Source organism: Ahaetulla prasina, chromosome 3, assembly GCF_028640845.1.
Source record: "Ahaetulla prasina isolate Xishuangbanna chromosome 3, ASM2864084v1, whole genome shotgun sequence".
Lineage (NCBI taxonomy): Eukaryota > Metazoa > Chordata > Lepidosauria > Squamata > Colubridae > Ahaetulla > Ahaetulla prasina.
In genome coordinates, this window is record NC_080541.1 from 226,867,554 (window position 1) to 226,893,514 (window position 25,961).

At 41.5% G+C, this 25,961-nt stretch overlaps 1 protein-coding gene across 3 annotated transcripts in view; it reads right to left on the minus strand.

Moving 5' to 3' along the window:
* Positions 1 to 1,802: 1,802 nt before the first annotated feature.
* LOC131196062 (signal-regulatory protein beta-2-like) overlaps positions 1,803 to 25,961 on the minus strand; it is a 29,784-nt gene continuing 5,625 nt past the window's right edge. The window contains exons 2-6 of one of the 3 annotated variants that reach the window (XM_058178485.1): positions 25,229 to 25,573; positions 16,505 to 16,612; positions 16,005 to 16,026; positions 5,557 to 5,593; positions 1,804 to 3,080 (exon numbers count right to left, since the gene is read on the minus strand). In XM_058178485.1, the coding sequence (XP_058034468.1) occupies positions 2,919 to 3,080; positions 5,557 to 5,593; positions 16,005 to 16,026; positions 16,505 to 16,612; positions 25,229 to 25,573 (674 nt within the window). In that variant the 3' untranslated portion in view covers positions 1,804 to 2,918. Of the gene's footprint in view, positions 3,081 to 5,556; positions 5,594 to 16,004; positions 16,027 to 16,504; positions 16,613 to 25,228; positions 25,574 to 25,961 lie in introns of all 3 variants that reach the window. The other 2 variants (XM_058178487.1, XM_058178486.1) reach the window with 2 other exon arrangements.

Below are 25,961 nucleotides of genomic sequence, written 5' to 3' on the forward strand. Positions count from 1 at the left end.
CTCATAGCATTTTATCACGAGCAGCCGATTTTCCGTCTAGAAATGAAGACCAATTTCTGTTTTTCTCTGTTTTGCAAGCCGGCCCCTCGGTCAACTTCTGTTCATGAAATTTTGAGCATCGTTTCAAAGCATCTCCAAATCTCCTTGGTGACCTCAGCAACATATCCATGTACAGGCAGTCCGTTAAGCAACCATTCAAAGTTTTCAACGGTGCTGAAAAAAGTGAGCTACCACCAGTCCCCGCACTTACGACCACTGCTGCATTCCCCATCATCATATGGATCAAAGTTCGGGTGATTGACACCTGGCACGTATTGATGGCTGTTGCAGAGTCCTGGAATCATGTGATCGCCCCTTTTGGAGACCTTCCCGGCCGTCTTCCAGCAAGCAAAATCAATGGAGGAAGCCAGATTCACTTAATGACCACGGGATTCCCTTAACAACAGCTGGGATTCCCTTAACAACCATGGCTAAAAAAACAGGAAAGTTGGGGATGGCTTATTTATTTATTTGTGCATTCGTTTATTTATCAGACTTCTAGGCCACCCATCTCACCAAAGGCAACTCTTAACTCTACACTGCTTCATTTAGCAATGAAGCTAAATACCGTGAAAATATTTACAGATCCCTCACATCCTGGACATAAACTGTTTCAACTCCTACCCTCAAAACGACGCTATAGAGCACTGCACACCAGAACAACTAGACACAAGAACAGTTTTTTCCCGAAGGCCATCACTCTGCTAAACAAATAATTCCCTCAACACTGTCAGACTATTTACTGAATCTGCACTACTATTAATCGTCTCATCGTTCCCATCACCAATCTCCTTCCACTTATGACTGTATGACTGTAACTTTGTTGCTGGCAATCCTTATGATTTATGTTGATATATTGACCATCATTTGTGTTGTAAATGTTGTACCTTGATGAAGGTATCTTTTCTTTTATGTACACTGAGAGCATATCCACCAAGACAAATTCCTTGTGTGTCCAATCACACTTGGCCAATAAAAAATTCTATTCTATTCTATTCTATTCTATTCTATTCTGTTCTATTCAATGGACATTCTGGTCCCAACTGTCGAGGACTACCTGTAGTTTCTGGGAAATGGAACTATATAGCCCTATTAAGACTGGGGTGTGTTTTGGTGTATAGTTCTGACAATATTTGCATTGGGTGCTTCCATTTTTCCTCCACAAATGTATGTAGATTTTAATAGTGCCTTTTAACAGAATAACAGAGATGAAGGGACCTTAGAGGTCTTCTAGTCCAACACCCTCTTCAAGCAGGAGACCTGATACTACTCCAGACAAATGGTTGTCTAATCTCTTCTTTAAAACCTCCAGTATTGGAGCACCCACAACTTCTGGAGTCAATTTAATATATATATAACAACAGAGTTGGAAGGGACCTTGGAGGCCTTCTAGTCCAACCCCCTGCCCAGGCAGGAAACCCTACACCATCTCAGTCAGATGGTTATCCAACATTTTCTTAAAAATTTCCAGTGTTGGAGCATTCACAACTTCTGCAGGCAAGTTGTTCCTCTTATTGATTGTTCAAACTGTCAGGAAATTTCTCCTTAGTTCTAAGTTGCTTCTCTCCTTAATGAGTTTCCACCCATTGCTTCTTGTTCTACTCTCAGGTGCTTTGGAGAATAGCTTGACTCCCTCTTCTTTGTGGCAACCCCTGAGATATTGGAAGACTGCTATCATGTCTCCCCTAGTCCTTCTTTTCATTAAACTAGACATACCCAGTTCCTGCAACCGTTCTTCATATGTTCTAGCCTCCAGTCCCCTAATCATCTTTGTTGCTCTTCTCTGCACTCTTTCTAGAGTCTCAACATCTTTTTTACATCGTGGCGACCAAAACTGGATGCAATATTCCAAGTGTGGCCTTACCAAGGCATTATAAAGTGGTATTAACACTTCACGTGATCTTGATTCTATCCCTCTGTTTATGCAGCCCAGAACTGTGTTGGCTTTTTTAGCAGCTGCTGCACACGGATGGCTCATATCTAATTTGTTCCACTGACTAGTTATTCTAACAGTCAGGAAATTTCTCCTGAATTCCAGGTTGCTGCTTCTTCTTTTTTTATTTCTTTTTGTCACAACAGTATACATAAACAATTGTCATAGATAAAACAACATATCTTGAAGAAAATATATATATATATATATGTAAAAAAAATATGCATCAACTATATTAATTTGATATAATGAAGAGAACAGTAGGACAGGAACGGTAGGCACTTTTGTGCTCTTATGCACGCCCCTTATAGTCCTCTTAGGAATGGGGTGAGGTCAATAGTAGACAGTTTTTGGTTGAAGATTTTGGGATTTTGAGTAGAGACTATGGAGTCTGGTAATGAGTTCCAAGCATTAACAACTCTCTTACAGAAGTCATATTTTCTGCAATCAAGTTTGAAGCGGTTGACATTTAGCTTGAATCTATTCTTTGCTCTTGTAATGTTGCGATTGAAGCTGAAGTAGTCTTTCACAGGAAGGACATTGCAATAGATGATTTTCCATCCGCTGCTTCTTCTCTTGCCTTCAGGCGCTTTGGAGAATAGGTTGACCCCTCCTCTTCTTTGGGACAGCCCCTCAAATATTGGAAGACCGCTATCATGTCCCTTCCTTGTCCTCCTTTTCGTTAAACCAGACATGCCCGATTCCTGCAACCGTTCTTCCTTACGTTTTGGTGCGTTGTATTTTATATTTTACCTGTATTTTATTATATTATAATTTTATACAATCGTTTTTTTTTGATGTGCCTTTTTTTTTTTTACAACTGGCAAACATTTGCCTTTAGAATCAGGTGAAGTTCCGAAGTTCCGTTTGGCCGAGCTATGCAAAGCGTGAAACGATTTTTTGCGACGCGGTGCGGAGCAACCCACAATCTCCTCTCCATTTTCTGTCACAGATTCAGGCTGCAAAAAGCTCCTATGTCGGTGGCCCCACTTGGTGCTCCCTTAATGGTAGCATATTCCGAGCGCTCTTCTGAATCGATTTTCCGAGGGATCTGTAATTTGCTTGGGTCTTTAAGGTCAGCGTAGACAATCTCTTTATCCCCAGAAGTCTGGAATAAAAGCAAGAATGAGCCGTTGGGTTGGGATTTTAAACCCAAAGGTTGCACACACCGCGATGGGTCTAAATGGGTACAAAATTAACGCATCTCCTGGGGACTCGGAATACAGCGAATGATAAACTAACAAGGCCGCCTCCACATAAACCCCAAACCACGTTAACTAAGATAAATCCTAATTATTTGCAGAGCCAGTTTGGTATGGTACTTAAGGGGCTGTTCTAGAAACTGTTCTGACTGAGGCTCCCTTAAAAAGCAGGAAACAGAGTCTTGGTCCCTGCAAAACCTCTTTTATTTACACGACTGTGAATTACTTTCATTCACAGTCAGCAAGGCTTGTCCGAACAGTTTTTCAAAGGAATATTTATCAACACAGACCTTATCTCGCTTGGCAAGCTGCCCCGTAAGCAGAGTAAGGCAAAATGTGGCACAGAGACTCTTAGAGTCACGAATTGAACTTTCCACTCTTAAAACTACGGAACAAACGTATTGTGTCTCGCAAAAGCCCCCTCCTCATTCGCTCCTCTTTTGTTTCCTATGGGAGGGGCCAATCATCTCCAAGGTGTGGCTTTACTCCCGAGTTGACCCTGCTTTCTGAGTTGCTCTTGCCTTCTGGCAGAAGGCAATGCGTACACTGGGAACAGGCTTCAGCTCGTCCTCTGCCTCACTGCTGTCTGTTTCCCGCTCTGCCTCCCATGCAGAGTCCTCGTCCAAGCTTTTCCCAGCCCCCAGGACTGGCCCATGTTCCTCCTCAACCTCCTCACTGTCTGACTCTGCTGCCAGCTCTACTGGCCACCGGCGGGCCACAACCGAAACCAGGAGATGATGAGTTCTAGGCCTACCTTACACATGAAAGCTGGCTGGATATCTTTGGGCCACTCACTGGGAGACGATGCGTTCTAGTGCTGCCTTAGGCATGAAACGTGGCTAGGTGACTTTGGGCTAATTACTAGGAGATGGTGAGTTCTAGTCCTACCTAAAGCATGAAAGCTGATTGGGTGACTTTGGGCCAATAACTGGGAAATGGTGAGTTCTAGTTGTGCCTTAGGCGTGAAAGCCAATTGGGCGACTTTGGGCCAATTACCAGGAGATGGTGAGTTCTAGTCCTACCTAAGGCATGAAATGTGGCTAGGTAACTTTGGGCCAATAACTAGGAGATGGTGATTTCTAGTTTTGCCTTAGGCATGAAAACCAACTGGGTGACTTTGGACCAATCACCAGGAACTGGTGAGTTCTGGTCCTACCTTAGGCATGAAAGCCAACCGGGTGACTTTGGACCAATCACCAGGAAACGGTGAGTTCTAGTCCTACCTTAGGAATGAAAGCCAACCGGGTGACTTGGGGCCAATCACAAGGAGTTGGTGAGTTCTAGTCCAGCCTCAGGCATGAAAGCCAACTGGGTGACTTGAGGCAGTCTCTCTCAGTCTAACCCACCTCAAAGGGTTGTTGTTGTGAGAAAAATAGAATGCGGAAGGCCTATTATATTTGCTCGTCTCCTTGAGCTACTTACAAAATAGTAAAGGCAGGATAAAAATATATATATTAACCACTGGAAAGGCTTAATCCATGATGAAAGATAGATTTCCTAGGACAGAATATTTTTCTTTCCAATCTTGGTGGCTCAGGCTGTAAGAAGCCTGTTATTAAAACACAGCTGCCTGCAATTACTGCAGGTTCTAGTCCCACCAGGCCCAAGGTTGACTCAGCCTTCCATCCTTTATAAGGTAGGTAAAATGAGGACCCAGATTGTTGGGGGGGGTAATAAGTTGACTTTGTAAATATACAAATAGAATGAGACTATTGCCTTACACACTGTAAGCCGCCCTGAGTCTTCGGAGAAGGGCGGGATATAAATGTAAATAATAATAATTAAAAAAACCTCCCACAATTCTCTGTACTCTGCTGTGGCATTCTGGGAGTTGAAGTCCATATATCTGGAAATTGCCAGGACGGGCAATTTCCCTCCTCGGATTCACCTAACCTGGTTAAATATATTGTGGGCTTATAACAAATGGCTGCAAAACTATTTGAAGTTGAAATGGGATCAGCCTAAAAGAACATTTTTCACGATTCCTGTATCAGTAGTACAAGTAGTCCTCGACTTATGACCACAACCGAGCTCCAAATTTCCGTTGCTAAGCAAGACAGCTGTTAAGTGAGTTTTGCCCCATTCTGCAACCTTTCTGGCCACATTTGTTAAGGGACTCACTGCAGTTGTTAAATGAGTAACATGGTTCTTAAGTGAACCTGCCTTCCCCATTGACAAAGACCCAGGACGCTAAATTGGAGTCAGTTGCCAAGCGCCCAAATTTTGATCATGTGATCACGGGGCTGCAGCAACGGTCGTAAGCATGAAAAATGGTCCTAGGTCACTTTTTTCAGTGCTGTTGTAGCTTTCAAACGGTCACTAAATGAATGGTTGTAAGTCGAGGACTGCCTGTAATTTTAAAAGTAACTTTGTCACTCTTACCGGCTTAGAAGGTTGTTGTTTTTCTGGAAAGTCAGACCTGGGAAAAAATGCAGAGAGAGATTAGGAGACCCCATGGCCATTTTCATTTTATTTCATGTCATTTCATTTCATTTTTTTTTTTTATTCAAAAAGTTTTACAAATTTTCCCCCCCCTTTCCCCCCCTCCTCCCCCCTCCCTTCACAACCCCCTCCCCGACTTCCTGGAACGAGCACAAGGTATAGTTAAAAATAAAACAAACATATGCTAAAAAAATTTCGTCCCAACTTAATTGTACCCCTACAATCATCAATTCCTAACTTCCCCCAAAAACAATCAAGAATAATACATCATAATCATTCAAAAACAGTCTGATAACTCTTAGTCTGATATCTACGTTGAATATAGTCAATCCATTTTTCCCATTCCTTTAAGTATCTTTCTTGCGTATTGTCTTTCAAAAAGGCTGATATCTTCACCATCTCAGCCAAATTGGCAACTTTCAATATCCATTCTTCTATTGTTGGTACTTCTTTTTTCTTCCAATATTGTCCTATTAGTAATCTTGCTGCAGTTATTAGATTTAAAATCAATTTAGTCTCAATGACTGTACAATCCGTAATAATTCCCAACAAGAAAAATTGCGGCAGGAACTCATTTCATTTCATTTTATTTCATTTTATTTCATTTCATTTCATTTTATTTCATTTTATTTCATTTCATTTTATTTTATTTTATTTTATTTTATTTATTATTTTAGTATTGTATTGTTTTATTTTATTTTATTTTACTGTTGTATTATATTGTATTGTATTGTTTTATTATTGTTTTATTTTATGTTATATTTTATATTATATTATATTATATTATTATTTTAGTATTGTATTGTTTTATTATTGTATTATTTTATTTTATATTATTTTATTTTTGTATTGTACTGTATTGTTTTATTTTATTATTGTATTGTATTGTATTGTATTGTATTGTATTGTATTGTATTGTATTATATTATATTATATTATATTATATTATATTATATTATATTATATTATATTATATTATATTATATTATATTATATTATATTATATTATATTATATTATATTATATTATACTTTGCTTTATCCTACAATAATCGATCTACTCTATTCTATTCTATTAATTCCTATTCCTATTCCTATTCCTATTCCTATTCCTATTCTATTCTATTCTATTCTATTCTATTCTATTCTATTCTATACTATACTATACTATACTATACTATACTATACTATACTATACTATACTATACTATACTATACTATACTATTCTACTTTATTTTATTTTGTTTTATTATATTTTATAATTGTACTTTCATATTTAGAAACCTCTGATCTTCCCTCACAGAGGGATTCTGGGGTGTTTACAAATAATATATTAAAGCATTAAAAAACAGAAAATATAAAATTCAAGCCACGTTCCCTGAATTATCGGACTGACTTGGCAACTGAGCTATCGCTCCTGACTCCCTCGTCTCAACTTCTTTTTATTGATCAAAAACGTTAACAACAACTAAAACAACATGCTGAATATTTCAGAGATGGCTTGGTGACCTTGAGGATGAACTAGAAATCAATGTTTTCACACAATGGCAGGAAAGAAAGAAAAAACACACACACACTACTTCTTGGTTTCTTATTTTGTATCTTAGATTGGCTTAATGTTGTGAGAGGGAAATAAGCTAAATTGTGTCGTCCGAATTCGGGATTTTTTTTGAGAGCACTTGCCGATGCTTCAGGGGCCTTCACGAGGACTAGAAACGTGCTTTCAAAACTGAGATGGGCGAGGATTTTAATTCTGCACTAGCTGTCGAATATGGGATGGGTGTAAGGAAGTGTTCTGACCGAGACTATTTATACGATTGTGAATTACTTTCATTCGCAGTCAGCTAGGCTTGTCCAAACAGTTTTTCAAAGGAATATTTATCAACACAGACCTTATCTCACTTGGAAGCTGCCACGGAACTTGTTTCCAACCGCAGTACAAGGCAAAACTTGGCACAGAGTCTCTATGAGTCACAGAACGGATGACTTCTTTCTTGCAAAAGCCCATTCCCCATTCGCTCCACTTTTGTTTCCTATGGGAGGGGCCAATCACCTCCAAGATGTGGCCTTACTCCTGAGTCGACCCTGCTTTCTGAGTTGTTCTTGTCCTACCCTCTGGTGCTTTGGAGAATAGCTTGACTCTCTCTTCTTTGTGGCAGCTTCTGAGATATTGGAACACTATCATGTCTCCCCTGGTCCTTCTTTTCGTTAAACTAGGCATACCGAGTTCCTGCAACCATTCTTCATATGTTTCAGCCTCCAGTCCCCTCATCATCTTCGTTGCTCTTCTCTGCACTCTTTCTAGAGTCTCCACATCTTTTTCACATCGTGGCAACCAAAACTGAATGCAATTTTCTTTGAAGGCATTTCGTTTCTCATCTATGAAGCTTCTTCAGCTCTGATCGGATGGTGGGGAATGCAAGCATTGACACTCCTTGCACAGTGCTGGTCATTTGCTTCCTTTTGAAGATGTTTCACTTCTCATTCAAGAAGCTTCATCAGCTCTGACTGGATGGTGGGAATGCAAGCATTGACACTCCTTGCACAGTGCTGGTCATTTGCTTCCTTTTGAAGATGTTTCACTTCTCATTCAAGAAGCTTCATCAGCTCTGACTGGATGGTGGGAAGGAAGGATTTATATCCCTTACAGACCTCCAGTTGGCCTCAATGACCCTCTAAAGGATGCAAATGACCAGCTGTCTGCTAGGAATATAAATCTGGCTGAGGAATTCTGGGAGTTGAAGTCCACAAGTCTTAAAGTTGCTAAGGTTGGAGACCCCTGGTTTAGTCTTTCCTACAATTTTCATTTTTCTTTTATCTTTTTATAAACTACTAAATAATAGATAATTAATAAATTAAAAATTGAAACCATAAAAGAAAGAAAGAAAGAAAGAAAGAAAGAAAGAAAGAAAGAAAGAAAGAAAGAAAGAAAGAAAGAAAGAAAGAAAGAAAGAAAGAAAGAAAGAAAGAAAGAAAGAAAGAAAGAAAGAAAAGAAACACAATCGCTGGAGGACAATCTTTTAACCACGGGAGGTCTGTTTTGCTCCTTTGTTTTGACAGCAAAAAAAGGCAGAATGTTCCTCTGGCATTTGAGTGGCGGTTCCTTTCTCCTTATCCCCTCTGGGGAAGGTTTGGATTTTAAAACATATTTAATAACGCAGGTGGATGACAGCTTCCACCTATTGAAGTCTATGATACACTTTTAATGTGCCTATTCCGTCTTTGCCTAGCGAGAGAAACGTGGAATCTTGTTCCTTGTTATTCTGAGCTCTGCAGCTCTGCCAAAGTCCTAGCAAAGTCCTCAGGCAGGAAACCCTACACCATTTCAGACAAATGGTTATCCAACATTTTCTTAAAAATTCTAGTGTTGGAGCATTCACAACTTCTGGTGGCCAGCTGTTCCACTGGTTAATTGCCCTCCCTGTTAGGAAGTTTCTCCTTAATTCCAGGTTGCTTCTCTCTTTGATGAGTTTCCAACCATTGTTTCTTGTCCTACCCTCTGGTGCTTTGGATTAAAGAAAGCTTTATATAATTTCACTAAAGCAGAAGGCGGGAATAAGGCGGGATTTCTATAAAAAGAAATAATCTAATAAACATTTTAGCAATGATCTAACCATTGTCCTATTGGCCTCTAGCCATCTCTATTCCTAAGCCTTGAGTAATGAATGCTATCTAATACAAGGGTCTCCAACCTTGGTCCCTTTAAGACTTGTGGACTTCAATTCCCAGAGTTCCTCAGCCAGCTTTGCTGGCTGAGGTACTCTGGGAGTTGAAGTCCACAAGTCTTAAAGGGACCAAGGTTGGAGACCCCTGATCTAATACACATTCTATTTGCTCCGGGCCATCCCTATTCCTAACATATATTTGAGGTATGCAAGATGCCTAACTCCTTGTTACTTCAAAGGTGCTTTCCCCAAGGCCCCCTCCCCCAAGAGGGAACTGGACTTTCTGGTTTTTAACAACAACAACAACAACAACAACAACAACAACAATAATAATAATAATAACAGAGTTGGAAAGGACCTTGGAGGTCTTCTAGTCCAACCCCCTACACCATTTCAGACAAATGGTTATCCAACATTTTCTTAAAAAATTCTAGTGTTGGAGCATTTACAACTTCTGCAGGCAAGTTGTTCCACTTATTAATTGTTCTAACTGTCAGGAACTTTATCCTTAGTTCTAAGTTGCTTCTCTCCTTGATTAGTTTCCATCCATTGCTTCTTGTTCTACCCTCAGGTGCTTTGGAGAATAGCTTGACTCTCTCTTCTTTGTGGCAGCTTCTGAGATATTGGAACACTATCATGTCTCCCCTGGTCCTTCTTTTCGTTAAACTAGGCATACCGAGTTCCTGCAACCGTTCTTCATATGTTTCAGCCTCCAGTCCCCTCATCATCTTCGTTGCTCTTCTCTGCACTCTTTCTAGAGTCTCCACATCTTTTTCACATCGTGGCAACCAAAACTGAATGCAATTTTCTTTGAAGGCATTTCGTTTCTCATCTATGAAGCTTCTTCAGCTCTGATCGGATGGTGGGGAATGCAAGCATTGACACTCCTTGCACAGTGCTGGTCATTTGCTTCCTTTTAGAGAGTCGTTGAGGCCACTTGGAGGTTTATCTGTGTCCTCGGGGTCACCTGAGTGTGGGGATGCAAACAGGTGTGGCGCCTTCTTGGAAATGCTGAAAGGCTCCATGCTCATTTGCACCACTCAGGTGACCCTGAGGACAGAAATGAACGTCCAGGTGGCCTCAAGGATTCTCTAAAAGGATGCAAATGACCAGCTGTCTGCGAGGTCTATAAATCCTTCCAAAGTACTTTTTTTTTCAAGAGGTAACTGGATTTTCTTGCTTTTCCTTTTGAAGATGTTTCACTTCTCATTCAAGAAGCTTCATCAGCTCTGACTGGATGGTGGGGAAGGGAAGGATTTATATCCCTTACAGACCTCCAGTTGGCCTCAATGACCCTCTAAAAGGATGCAAATGACCAGCTGTCTGCTAGGAATATAAATCTGGCTGAGGAATTCTGGGAGTTGAAGTCCACAAGTCTTAAAGTTGCTAAGGTTGGAGACCCCTGGTTTAGTCTTTCCTACAATTTTCATTTTTCTTTTATCTTTTGATAAACTACTAAATAATAGATAATAAATAAATTAAAAATTGAAACCATAAAAAGAAAGAAAGAAAAGAAAAACAATCGCTGGAGGACAATCTTTTAACCACAGGAGGTCTGTTTTCCTCTTTTGTTTTGAGAGCAAAAAAAGGCAGAATGTTTCTCTGGCATTTGAGTGGCGGTTCCTTTCTCCTTATCCCCTCTGGGGAAGGTTTGGATTTTTAAAAACATATTTAATAACGCAGGTGGATGACAGCTTCCACCTATTGAAGTCTATGATACACTTTTAATGTGCCTATTCCGTCTTTGCCTAGCGAGAGAAACGTGGAATCTTGTTCCTTGTTATTCTGAGCTCTGCAGCTCCGTTGAAATGGCACAGATTTCTGGGTCTCCAGGCGGTTTACCTGGTGGCGTCCTTAGGGGGGCTAGAGAGAGCTGGGAAGTGAACAGTTAAAGCTTACCGCAATCATTAGGTGCAAGAAAAAGAGGGAAGGAGAAGGGAGAGAGGATGGGAGGATGGAAGGAAAGAAGGAAGGAAGGAGAGGGAGAGGGAAAAGAGGGGGGAGAGAGGGAGAGGGGAATAGGGAGGGGAAGGGAAGTGGGAAGGGCAGGGAGAGGGAGAAGGAGAAGATGGGGAGGGGGAAGGGGAAGGGGAAGGAGTGCAAGGAGATTAGGGTTGGGTGAAAGGGAGCAGGGGGAGAGGGAGGAAAAGGAAGGAATGAGGGAATGGATAAGATAGGTAGATAGATAGATAGATAGATAGATAGATAGATAGATAGATAGATAGATAGATAGATAGATAGATAGATAGACAGACAGACAGATAGATGAAGAGATAGATAAGAGGGGTGGGTGGATGGGATGGATGGATGGATATAGAGATTGAGATAGATGAAGATAGATAGAGATGATATATAGATAATAGATAGATAACAGATAGATAGATAGATAGTAGATAGATAGAGATAGATAGATAGATAGATAGATAGATAGATAGATAGATAGATAGATAGATAGATGGATGGATGGATGGATGGATGGATGGATAGATGAAGATAGATAGATAGATAGATGTCAGGAACTTTATCCTTAGTTCTAAGTTGCTTCTCTCCTTGATTAGTTTCCACCCATTGCTTCTTGTTCTACCCTCAGGTGCTTTGGAGAATAGCTTGACTCCTCTTCTTTGGGGCAGCCCTCAAATATTGGAAGACTGCTATCATGTCTCCCTAGTCCTTCTTTTCATTAAACTAGACATACCCAGTTCCTGCAACCGTTCTTCATATGTTTCAGCCTCCAGTCCTCATCATCTTCGTTGCTCTTCTCTGCACTCTTTCTAGAGTCTCAACATCTTTTTACATCGTGGCAACCAAAACTGAATGCAATTTTCTTTGAAGGCATTTCGTTTCTCATCTATGAAGCTTCTTCAGCTCTGATCGGATGGTGGGGAATGCAAGCATTGACACTCTCACAGTGCTGGTCATTTGCTTCCTTTAGAGAGTCGTTGAGGCCACTTGAGGTTTATCTGTGTCCTCGGGTCACCTGAGTGTGGGGATGCAAACAGGTGTGGCGCCTTCTTGGAAATGCTGAAAGGCTCCATGCTCATTTGCACCACTCAGGTGACCCTGAGGACAGAAATGAACGTCCAGGTGGCCTCAAGGATTCTCTAAAAGGATGCAAATGACCAGCTGTCTCAAGTAGGTCTATAAATCCTTCAAAGTACTTTTTCAAGAGGTAACTGGATTTTCTTGCTTTTCCTTTTGAAGATGTTTCACTTCTCATTCAAGAAGCTTCATCAGCTCTGACTGGATGGTGGGGAAGGAAGGATTTATATCCTTACAGACCTCCAGTTGGCCTCAATGACCCTCTAAAAGGATGCAAATGACCAGCTGTCTGCTAGGAATATAAATCTGGCTGAGGAATTCTGGGAGTTGAAGTCCACAAGTCTTAAAGTTGCTAAGGTTGGAGACCCTGGTTTAGTCTTTCCTACAATTTTCATTTTCTTTTATCTTTTGATAAACTACTAAATAATAGATAATAAATAAATTAAAATTGAAACCATAAAAGAAAGAAAGAAAGAAAAACAATCGCTGGAGGACAATCTTTAACCACAGGAGGTCTGTTTTCCTCTTTTGTTTTGAGAGCAAAAAGGCAGAATGTTTCTCTGGCATTTGAGTGGCGGTTCCTTTCTCCTTATCCCCTCTGGGGAAGGTTTGGATTTTTAAAAACATATTTAATAACGCAGGTGGATGACAGCTTCCACCTATTGAAGTCTATGATACACTTTTAATGTGCCTATTCCGTCTTTGCCTAGCGAGAGAAACGTGGAATCTTGTTCCTTGTTATTCTGAGCTCTGCAGCTCCGTTGAAATGGAGGCGGTTTACCTGGTGGCGAGGGGGCTAGAGAGAGCTGGGAAGTGAACAGTTAATGCAATCATAGGTGCAAGAAGAGGGAAGGAGAAGGGAGAGGATGGGAGGATGGAAGGAAAGAAGGAAGGAAGGAGAGGAGAGGGAAAGAGGGAGAGAGGGAAGGGAATAGGGAGGGGAAGGGAAGTGGGAAGGGCAGGAGAGGGAGAAGGAGAAGAAGATGGGGAGGGGGAAGGAGTGCAAGGAGATTGGGGTCAGGTGAAAGGGAGCAGGGGGAGAGGGAGGGAAGGAAAGGAAAAGGAAGGGAGATGGAGAGAGAGAGAAAGGGAAGAGGGAGGAAAGGGAAGGAATGAGGGAATGGATAGATAGATAGATAGATAGATAGATAGATAGATAGATAGATAGATAGATAGATAGATAGATAGATAGATAGATAGATAGATAGATAGATGGGATGGACAGACGGATATAGAGATTGAGATAGATGTAGATGTAGATGTAGATAGATAAATAGAGATTATAGATAATAGATAGTTAACAGATGATATAGATAGATGAAGAGATAGATAGATAGATAGATAGATAGATAGATAGATAGATAGATAGATAGATAGATAGATAGATAGGTAGGTAGGTAGGTAGATAGATAGATGAAGAGATAGATAGGTGGGTGGGTGGGTGGATGGGTGGATGGGATGGATAGATGGATATAGAGATTGAGATAGATGAAGATAGATAGAGATAATATATAGATAATAGATAGATAGATAGATAGATAGATAGATAGATAGATAGATAGATAGACGAGAGAGGGAGAGAGAGAGGGAGAGAGATGTAGATGTAGATGTAGATAGATAAATAGAGATGATATACAGATAATAGATAAATAACAGATGATATAGATAGATAGATAGATAGATAGATAGATAGATAGATAGATAGATAGATAGATAGATAGATAGATAGATAGATAGATAGATAGATAGATGGATAGATGGATGAAGAGAGAGATGAGTGTGTGGGTGGGATGGAAGATGGATATAGAGATTGAGATAGATGAAGATAGTTAGAGATGATATATAGATAATAGATAGATAATAGATAGATAGATAGATAGATAGATAGATAGATAGATAGATAGATAGATAGACAGACAGATATAGAGATTGAGATAGAGATAGATATAGATGTAGATAGATAAATAGAGATGATATATAAATAATAGATAGATAACAGATGATATAGATAGATAGATAGATAGATAGATAGATAGATAGATAGATAGATAGATAGATAGATAGATAGATAGATAGGTAGGTAGGTAGGTAGGTAGGTAGGTAGGTAGGTAGGTAGGTAGGTAGGTAGGTAGCAGTGGTGGGATTCAGCCAGTTCGCACCACTTCAGGAGAACCGGTTATTAACTTTCTGAGCAGTTTGGCAAACTGGTTGTTGGAAGAAATCATTAGGGCAGAGAACAGGTTGTTAAATTACTTGAATCCCACCACTAGTAGGTAGGTAGGTAGGTAGGTAGGTAGGTAGGTAGGTAGATAGATGGACAGACGGATATAGAGATTGAGATAGATGTAGATGTAGATGTAGATAGATAAAGAGATGATATATAGATAATAGATAGATAACAGATGATATAGATAGATAGATAGATAGATAGATAGATAGATAGATAGATAGATAGATAGATAGATAGATAGATGATAGATAGATGTGTGTTTGAGGGGGAGAGAGAGAGGCGGAGAGAAAGAGAAAGGGAGAGAGAGCTATAAACAGGGTGGAATCAAATTAGCACCATTTCCAGACTCAGCAGGCTCATTCGCAGTTTTTAATCCCGGCCCCCTCCCCCCCAATTAAAAGCAGATTACAGATCTGGAATCCATCTGTCTTCCCTTTAATGCCGTTCTCAGGGGCTGCTCTTTGAATGCGATGGGCAGAGCGGCCCTGCAGGAGCTGAAGCCTTTACTTCTTCCCCCCACCTCCCAGTCCCCCGCCCGGCATGCCGTCTCCTAGATGGGGGCTGGCGTGAACCCACTCCATCTGGCTCCAAGCTTCGTGGTGGCAGTCGGGTTCTGAAACCCCCAGCGGGATTTTGAAAAGCCACATAAAAACAGTCAGAGAAAGAGAACTGGCTTCATAGAATAATAGGGTTGGAAGGGACCTCTGAGGTCTTCTAGTCCAACCCCCTGCAGGACCGGTTGTAAGTGAAGGAAAATGAATCCTGCAGCATGCTTAGGGATTGTCAGTGAAATGAAGGTTAGATACAGGTAGTCCTCGACTTACGGCCCCAACTGAGCCCAGATTTCTGTCACTAAGCAAGTTTAAGTGAATTTTGCCCATTTTATGCTTGGCAGCTGACTCATATTTATGACGGTTGCTGACAGTTCCTGGGGTCATGGGATCCCCTTTTGCGACCTTCCGACAAGCAATGGGGAAGCCAGATTCACTTAACAACCATGTAATTCACTTAAGAACTGCCGTCTTTCACTCAACAAACGTGGCAAAAAAAATTTTTTTAGCATGTTTTACTTAACAGCTTCCTTGTTTGGCAATAGTCCCACTTATGGTCGTAAATCGAGGGCTGGCTAACAAAAAGATATTGAACTTCTTAAATAGGGCTTAAATAGGGTTTTTAAACATGGATTTTATTGGGGTTTATTTTATATTTTGTATTGTATTTTAAATTTAGGCTATATTGAATAAGTTTTTTAAATAGTGTTTTTATTGTAATGTATTGTATTATTTTATCTGCCTGTTCGCCGCCCTGAGTCCTTCGGGAGAAGGGCGGTATAAAAATTAAATTATTATTATTATTATTATTATTATTATTATTATTATTATTATTATTATTATTATTATTATTATTATTATTATTATTATTATTATTATTATTATTATTATTATACTACAAACCTTGTATGGCTGTTCCTTAGACCTGGACACAAGAGAAAAAAAACCACAGAATTAGCAAACATTTGCAAAAATTCATCGTTGTTAATTATAATCTATTTCTTTCCCCCACATTATCTGAATTTGAATGTCAAGATTTTTATATCAACAGAGTTAAAGCTCCAGTCAAACTTGTGGAGCTGAGTTTGCTGACCTGGCCTACCTTGCAGGGCAGGCGTCCGTCTTGAAAGCCTGACTGTGTTTTCCTTCCCCTTCCTTTTACACCCAGGTAAGACAGTCACCTTTCTAGCGTGCTATGTCTGTCATGTTTTTTTCAAACGTGGCCACTTTAAGAGGTGTGGATTTCAACTCCCAGAATGCTCGCTGGCTGGGGAATTCTGGGAGTTGAAGTCCGCACCTCTTAAAGTGGCCACGTTTGGGGGGGGGGGGAAAGGCCATCCTAATCTTACCTCCAAACCGTTTATCCTTTGATTGGTAACAAAGACAGGCTCAATTTCACTCACCTTTTTTCATCTTTAGGCAGAGATAAAGCGCCACGCAGAACAAACAAACCAGGATAAAGCCAGACACTCCAGCAACAATGGGAATGATTGAATTATTCCTTCTAGAAGCTGAAGAGAAACGTTGAATTGCCATGCTGGAAAGGAAAAACCTCAATCACAGTTTTATTCCCAGGTATTAAGCTGACCTCATTCGCTAAAGACAAATTCCTTGTGTGTCCAATCACACTTGGCCAATAAAAATTCTATTCTATTCTATTCTATTCTATTCTATTCTATTCTATTCTATTCTATTCTATTCTAAACACCAACTTTGTTTAGACTTAACCCTGGTTAGCTGTCCCGTTGTGGAGTTTTGGACTTATGACTGTGGTTTCTTCTGTGCATCGTGATAAACCCAGACAAGGGATAATGTCAATTTTGGAAGGCAATTTTCTTTTTTGCTTCTTAACTGCCACATATTTTAGCTGGGGAAGTTGGGGTTGTTGTGGAGTGGTAGAAAGTTAGTCATAACAACATTCTGTATTCAAGGACTTTTGCCTGCGTCTGATGGAGACTGCCTGAAGATTGTATCCACTTGAATGTGAAGAGTTGATGGGACAATGTGATGAACTTGTGGATGTGGGGCAGGGCTGTGAACTGTCAACTGGGCGTGGAAAACCTGGAAGCTTTCCGTTTCGGCTTTTCCCAGCTGTGCCAACATGACATCTGTAATAAAGTGGAACTTTGAGCAACCTCCAGCCTCCAGCCTCAGAGTTTTATTTCGTTGGGGGTGTTCCTTGGAACTCTGACAGATAATTTGTCTAACCAGGATGAGCAAGGGTGGGTTCTACTACCAGTTCACAATGGGATCGCACACGGGCACACGCTTTGCTCACACACATACACACGTGTCTGCGCATGCGCAGAAGCTTCCTGACAACATCCAGGTCAGTGGGCAGAGCCTCCCGGTGGTTTTACTACCGGTTCGCAAGAACCGGTCTGAACTGGGGGCAAACCACCACTGAGGATGGGGCCGTTTAAGTGTGTCACTTTTTTCAGCGCTGTTGTAACTTGGAATGGTCACTAAACAAATAGTTGGAAGTCGAGGACTTATCTGGAATGAAATTCCCACAATGGAAAACTAATCAAGGAGAGAAGCAACTTAGAACTAAGGAGACATTTCCTGACAGTGAGAACAATTAATCGGTGGAACAACCTGCCTGCAGAAGTTGTGAATGCTCCAACACTGGACGTTTTTAAGAAGATGTTGGACAACCACTTGTCTGAAGTGGTGTAGGGTTTCCTGCCTAAAAGCAGGGGGTTGGACTAGAAGACCTCCAAGGCTCCTTCAAACTCTGTTATTCTATCCTATCCTATCCTACCCTACCCTACCCTACCCTACCCTACCCTACCCTACTCTACTCTACTCTACTCTACTCTACTCTACTCTATGATTGCTATTCTATTCTGTTCTGTTCTGTTCTACTACTCTACTATGATTCCTATTCTATTCTGTTCTGTTCTGTTCTGTTCTGTTCTGTTCTGTTCTGTTCTACTACTCTACTCTATGATTCCTATTCTATTCTATTCTGTTCTTTTCTGTTCTACTCTACTCTATTCTACTCTATGATTCCTATTCTGTTCTGTTCTGTTCTGTTCTGTTCTGTTCTGTTCTGTTTGATTCAATTCGATTTGATTCCACTCCACTCCACTCCACTCTACTCTATGTTTCCTATTCTATTCTATTCTATTCTGTTCTGTTCTGTTCTGTTCTACTCTATTCTACTCTACTCTATGATTCCTATTCTATTCTATTCTATTCTATTCTATTCTATTCTATTCTATTCTATTCTATTCTATTCTATTCTATTCTATGCTATGCTATGCTGTGCTGTGCTGTTCTGTTCTGTTCTGTTCTACTACTCTACTCTATGATTCCTATTCTATTCTGTTCTGTTCTATTTGATTCCATTCGATTTCATTCCATTCCATTCCATTCCACTCCACTCCACTCCACTCCACTCCACTCCACTCCACTCCACTCCACTCTACTCTATGATTCCTGTTCTGTTCTGTTCTACTCTACTCTATTCTACTCTATGATTCCTGTTCTATTCTATTCTATTCTATTCTATTCTATTCTATTCTATTCTATTCTATTCTATTCTATTCTATTCTAAATGGATTGTGGAAACATCAGAAGTATCAAAAGCGATCTCTTTGGTCAGAGAACAAGCAAGAAACTTTTTTTGAAAGTCTGGATGCTTTTTACAGATTTTTTTGGTGGAAGAGGAAAAATAAGGAATGGATGATTTAAGGATCTGAAGATTGAGAAAGATGGGGACTCAATGGATGAAAATTTTAAAATATTTAAGAGGGACAAAAGACAATAAGAAACTAATTATCTGTTCAAAAGAAGGCCATCTTTATGTTTCTTCATTTTGTGGGTTTTGTTTCCTGTTTTGCTTTCGACTTCCCACCCACCCCTCTTTTGGTTATGATATGAACATTTTCAATAAATATAATTGAGAGAGACAAGCTTTGCCAAGGGAGGGATTTCTTCTTTTGGGCAACTATGAAGATGTGTGTGTGTGTGTGTGTGTGTGTGTGTGTGTGTGTGTGTGTGTGTGTGTGTGATGGATTTCCAATTCTGGTTACAGAAATAATTCTTTATCCTTAGTTGTACGTGACACACAGAACAAAAAACTCACCAGAATTCAGTTTGATCTAAAGTCAGTTTACGTTTATGTCAAAACGTCCCTGGAAAATTCTAAGGGGGGTGAAAATGCCAGGAAAGGATCGGTTTATATATTTTCCTGCAAACTACGAGTAGCGTCTCGACTTACGACCGCTATTGAGCCCAAATTGTTGTTGCTAAGTGAAACATTTAAGTCAGTTGTGAAATGTAAAATTTGTTACTACCGGTTCTGTGGGCGTGGCTTGGTGGTGGTGGTGGGGTAATTTGACTGGGTGGGCGTGGCCAATTTTTCTTTTTTAACTTTTAAGAGCATTTTTTCTACAACCTCTTCAGCCGGCCGAAGAAGTTGTAAAACAAAATGCTTTTAAAAGCCTCTGACGATCAGGCAACTCAGCTAGGGATCGCCAGAGCCTTTTAAAAGCGTTTTTTTTAACAACCTCTTCCGCTGAAGAAAAAATGCTTTTAAAAGAAAAAATGCTTTTAAAAGGCTCTGACGATCCCAGCTGAGCCGTGCGATCATCAGAGGCTTTTTTTTTTTACTTTTAAAAGCATTTTTTTCGGCCGAAGAAAAAATGCTTTTAAAAGTTAAAAAAAAAAACCTCTGATGATCACACGGCTCAGTTGGGCATGAGGGGAGGGGCAGGGATTTTTGCTACTGGTTCTCCGAACCACCCGCCGCCATCGCTACCGGATTGGGCGATCCGGTCTGAACCGGGAGAATTTCACCCCTGATTGAAGTGCATTTTCCCCCATTTTATGACCGTTCTTGCCACAGTTGTTAAGTTTGTAACACGGTTGTTAGTAAATCTGGATTCCCCGTTGACTTTTGCTTGTCGCAAAAGGGGATCACATGACCCTGGAATACTGCAACCGTCATAAATATGAGTCAGGGGCTGAGCATTTAAATTTGGATCACATGACCGTGAGGACGCTGCAATGGTCGTAAGTGTGAAAAACACTCATCAGTCACTTTTTTTCAGTGCTGTTGTAACTTCGAACGGCCACTAAATGAATTGTTGTAACTCGAGGACTACCAGTACAGAATAGATTGGTGGGTAAGAAAATATAGATCAGAAATAAATCGTTTACTCTCCCCTCTACAGGTAGTCCTTGACTTATAGCCATCCATTTAGTGACTCTTCAAAATGATCAAAACTGGCCACTGACCAGGGGTGAAATCCGCTGTGGGTTGCTACCGGTTTGCTTGCCTGTGCAGGCGCGGTGCGCGCCAGACATGTGCTTCGTGCGGAAAAAGAAGTTTGTTCTGTCCCCCTCGCCTCAGTCCGAGCGATGGCTTAATTAGCCGGCACTATCAGCTCTGGCAGCAAACTAGCAAGCGTCTGCCAAGTGTCTCTGTTATCTCCCTCGATGCTGATGAGTCAACAAACAGTACTTCAGCTCTAGTCAATCTGTGAATTTGCCTGATACAAAGAGACACACCAGCTCTTGCTGCCTTTTATATCCTGTGGGGTGTGGCTCCATGACTCAGCACTTCCTAGGCCTGCCCCTCCCCTGCTTCTGTTGTTCCCGCCTCTCCTGCCTATGAAACCTAGGGTCCAGCCAGGCCTGATTGCCATCAGCTGGGTCTGAAGGCGTCGCCTGGGGGGGGAAGAGTCAGGGGACAGAGGCCTCGTTATCTCTTCCACCTGGCCTGCTTCTGGCTCCTGGAGCTGAGCCAGGGAAGCCGGTGCTCCCGAGGTAAGTCCTGATGGCCCTTCCCCCTCACTTTCCAAGTCACTTTCTAGCAGGGGGCCCGACTCGGGGGGGGGGGCGCAGACACAACAGAGTTGTTTGAAAGTAAGTAGAACAGCGAGGGCAGGGACAGCTGTACCATGTGATTTAGATTTGCTAGAAAGCAGGATTTCCTGCTTTCTAGCGAACATAAATTACGCTGCACACCAGTTCTGACCAATTAATAGCGTTTTTTTTTACTTTTAAAAGCATTTTTTTCGGCCGAAGAAAAAATGCTTTTAAAAGTTAAAAAAAAAAACCTCTGATGATCACACGGCTCAGTTGGGCATGAGGGGAGGGGCAGGGATTTTTGCTACTGGTTCTCCGAACCACCCGCCGCCATCGCTACCGGATTGGGCGATCCGGTCTGAACCGGGAGAATTTCACCCCTGATTGAAGTGCATTTTCCCCCATTTTATGACCGTTCTTGCCACAGTTGTTAAGTTTGTAACACGGTTGTTAGTAAATCTGGATTCCCCGTTGACTTTTGCTTGTCGCAAAAGGGGATCACATGACCCTGGAATACTGCAACCGTCATAAATATGAGTCAGGGGCCGAGCATTTAAATTTGGATCACATGACCGTGAGGACGCTGCAATGGTCGTAAGTGTGAAAAACACTCATCAGTCACTTTTTTTCAGTGCTGTTGTAACTTCGAACGGCCACTAAATGAATTGTTGTAACTCGAGGACTACCAGTACAGAATAGATTGGTGGGTAAGAAAATATAGATCAGAAATAAATCGTTTACTCTCCCCTCTACAGGTAGTCCTTGACTTATAGCCATCCATTTAGTGACTCTTCAAAATGATCAAAACTGGCCACTGACCAGGGGTGAAATCCGCTGTGGGTTGCTACCGGTTTGCTTGCCTGTGCAGGCGCGGTGCGCGCCAGACATGTGCTTCGTGCGGAAAAAGAAGTTTGTTCTGTCCCCCTCGCCTCAGTCCGAGCGATGGCTTAATTAGCCGGCACTATCAGCTCTGGCAGCAAACTAGCAAGCGTCTGCCAAGTGTCTCTGTTATCTCCCTCGATGCTGATGAGTCAACAAACAGTACTTCAGCTCTAGTCAATCTGTGAATTTGCCTGATACAAAGAGACACACCAGCTCTTGCTGCCTTTTATATCCTGTGGGGTGTGGCTCCATGACTCAGCACTTCCTAGGCCTGCCCCACCCCTGCTTCTGTTGTTTCCGCCTCTCCTGCCTATGAAACCTAGGGTCCAGCCAGGCCTGATTGCAATCAGATGGGTCTGAAGGCGTCGCCTGGGGGGGGAAGAGTCAGGGGACAGAGGCCTCGTTATCTCTTCCACCTGGCCTGCTTCTGGGTCCTGGAGCTGAGCCAGGGAAGCCGGTGCTCCCAAGGTAAGTCCTGATGGCCCTTCCCCCTCACTTTCCAAGTCACTTTCTGGCAGGAGGCCCAGCTCGGGGGGTGCAGACACAACAGAGTTGTTTGAAAGTAAGTAGAACAGTGAGGGCAGGGACAGCTGTACCATGCGATTTAGATTTGCTAGAAAGCAGGATTTCCTGCTTTCTAGCGAACATAAATTACGCTGCACACCAGTTCTGACCAATTAATAGCGTTTTTTTTTACTTTGGAGAATAAATCTTCTTTAATTCTCTTCTTTGTGACAGCCCCTCAAATATTGGAAGACTGCTAACCTGTGACCCCTAGTCCTTCTTTTCATTAAAATAGAGACATACCCAGTTCCTGCAACCGTTCTTCGTATGTTTTAGCCTCCAGTCCCTTCATCATCTTGGTGGCTCTTCTCTGCACTCTTTCTAGATTCTCAATATCTTTTTTACATCGTGGCGACCAAAACTAGACACAATATTCCCAGTGCACTCTTTCTAATTCAGTTCAGGGCACCATATTTTAGGAAAAACACTGACCAACTGGAGAACATTTATGTCCAGAGAAGAATGAGGAAGTGTTGGAAGAAAAAAAAAACATTACAAGGAAATCTTGAAGGCAGGGGATATTCTGAGAACATAATATAATCAGAACAGAGCTAGAAGGGACCTTGGAGGTCTTCTAGTCCAGCCCCCTGCTCAAGCAAGAGTTCCCAAACCGTTCCAGATAAGTGGCTGTCCAGTCTCTTCTTAAAAACCTCGAGTGATGAAGCAACCACAACTTCTGGAGGCAAGTCATTCCATTGATAAATTGTCCTCACTGTTAGGAAGTTTCTCCTTAATTCCAGATTGCTTCTCTCCTTGATTAGTTCTCATCCATTGTTTCTTGTCTTGCTTTCTGGTGCTTGGGAAAATAAGTTGACTCCCTCTTCTTTGGGGCAGCCCCTCAAATACTGGAAGACTGCTATCATGTCTCCCCGAGACCTTGTTTTCTCTAGACTCGCCAAACCCAATTCCTGCAACCGTTCTTCATATGTTTTAATCTCTAGGCCTTTAATCATCTTAGTTGCTCTTCTCTGTACTTTTTCCAAAGTCTCTTTTGTAATGTGGTGACCAAAATTGGATGCAGGATTCCAGGTATGGTCTTACTAAGGCTTTACAAAGCAAGACCAATACTTCACATAATTTTGATTCTATGCCTCTGATTATATAAACAAAAATTGTATTAGCCTTTTTTGGCAGTGGCTGCATATTGCTGGCTCATGTATAAGTGATTGTCCAGTAGGACTCCACGGTCCCTCTCACAGTTACTACCATTGAGCCAGGTTTTACCTAATCTGTACTTGTGGCTTTGGTTTTTCCTGCCCAGGTGTAAAACCTTGCTTTTCTCCAACTTAAATTTCATTTTGTTGGATAGAGCTCTTTGTTTTAAACTAAAAGCTAACTTCAAGTATTTGAAGATGGTCATAGAATAGAATAGAATAGAATAGAATAGAATAGAATAGAATAGAATAGAATAGAATGCAGAATGGAATGGAATGGAATGGAATAGAATAGAATAGAATAGAATAGAATAGAATAGAATAGAATAGAATAGAATAGAATAGAATAGGGAATAGCAGAGCAGAGCGGAGCGGAGCATAGCTTAGCATAGGGAACAGCATGGGATGGAATGGAATGGAATGGAATGGAATGGAATAGAATAGAATAGAATAGAATAGAATAGAATAGAATAGAATAGAATAGAATAGGGAATAGCGTAGCATAGCATAGCATACTTAGGGAATAGCATGGGATGGGATGGGATGGGATGGGATGGAATAGAATAGAATAGAATAGAATAGAATAGAATAGAATAGAATAGAATAGAATAGAATAGAATAGGGAATAGCGTAGCATAGCATAGCATACTTAGGGAATAGCATGGGATGGGATGGAATAGAATAGAATAGAATAGAATAGAATAGAATAGAATAGAATAGAATAGAATAGAATAGGGAATAGCGTAGCATAGCATAGCATACTTAGGGAATAGCATGGGATGGGATGGGATGGGATGGGATGGGATGGGATGGGATGGGATAGAATAGAATAGAATAGAATAGAATAGAATAGAATAGAATAGAATTCTGTGGGCGTGGCTTGGTGAACGTGGCCAACCTTTTTTTTAACTTTTAAAAGCATTTTTTTCTACAGCTGAAGAGGTTGTAGAAAAAATGCTTTGAAAAGTAAAAAAAAAAAAAAGTTGACCATGCCCACCAAGCCACGCCCACAGAATTGGTAGTAGCAAATTTTACATTTCACCACTGAGCCCACCCCTGACTGGAGGGTTTTAAGAAGAGACTGGAGAGCTACTTCTCTGGGGTCTCCTGCTTGAGCAGGGGGTTGGAGCTCCAAGGTCCCTCCCAATTCTGTTATTTTGCATTCTGTAACAAATTGAAAGAGGGCAGAGAAGAACCACAAAGACGATGAGGGGTCTGGAGGCTAAAACATACAAGGATCGCTTGAGAGAACTGGGTATGTTTTGCCTAACCAAGAGAAGGACTAGAGGTGACACGATAGCTGTCATCCAATGTCTCAGGGGTTGCCACAAAGAAGAGGGAGTCCAGCTATTCTCCAAAGCACCTGAGGGCAGGACAAGAAGCAACGGATGAAAGCTTATAAAAGAGAGAAGCAACTTAGAAGTAAGGAGAAATTTCCTGACAGTGAGAACAATCAATCAGTAGAACTCATCCAGAAGTTGTGGTTGCTCCATCATTAGAGGGCCTCCTGCATGGGCAGGGGGTTGGACTAGAAGACCTCCAAGGTCCCTTTTCCAACTCTGTTATTCTATTCCTGGAGGCCTCAAGGGACGTGGGATATATCAGGTCCAACTCTGGAACCAGGCACGGCTGTAGCACTAACACACAGGGTCCCCCAGACCCAGAAGGCAAGTAAACAAACTTCACGCCTAGCTTGTTCACACTCACCTTCTACAATCACCTGAATCACTGGTCCTTTAAGCGTAGTTTCTCCCGACCCTTTCTTCTCCTTCACACAGTAATAAGTCCCTGCGTCTTCCAGAGTAACATTGCGGATGGAGATGGTGAAATCCGTGCTAGAACCTGGAGAATTCCTTGTTACTCTTTCATCTTTTCCATCAATCTCGACATCTGCATAGATGAGCTTCCGCTGAGGTCCTTCTCCCAAGTACCATTTCACACCACCAGGTGTGGGGTCGTCAGGCACTTTGCACTCCAGGTGGAGAACTTCCCCTATTATGACCGAAACAGACCTCTGAGGTTGCGAGAGCCATGGATCCTTGGCTTTAACACCTGAGAAAGAGGAACCCAGATTGTAGTTAAACCACAGCATCCTAGAGCCAGAAGGGACCCTGGAGGTCTTCAAGTCCAACCCTTTGCCCAAGGCAGGAGTCCTTATACCATCCCAGTCAAAGGGTCATCCAAGACCTTCAGTGATGGAGCACCCACAACCTCAAGACCCACAACCTCAGGACTCCATTGATTAATCTTTCTCAGTATCGGGAAATTTCTCCTTGCTTCTAGCTTGAATCTCTCTTTAAGAAGCTTCCAAATATTACTTCTAGTCCTGCCTTCTGGTACCCTTTGCTGGCTGAGGAACTCTGGAAGTTGAAGTCCACAAGTCTTAAAAGAGCCGAGTTTGCAGACCCCTGCCCTAAAGAAGAAGCCAATCCCCTACACT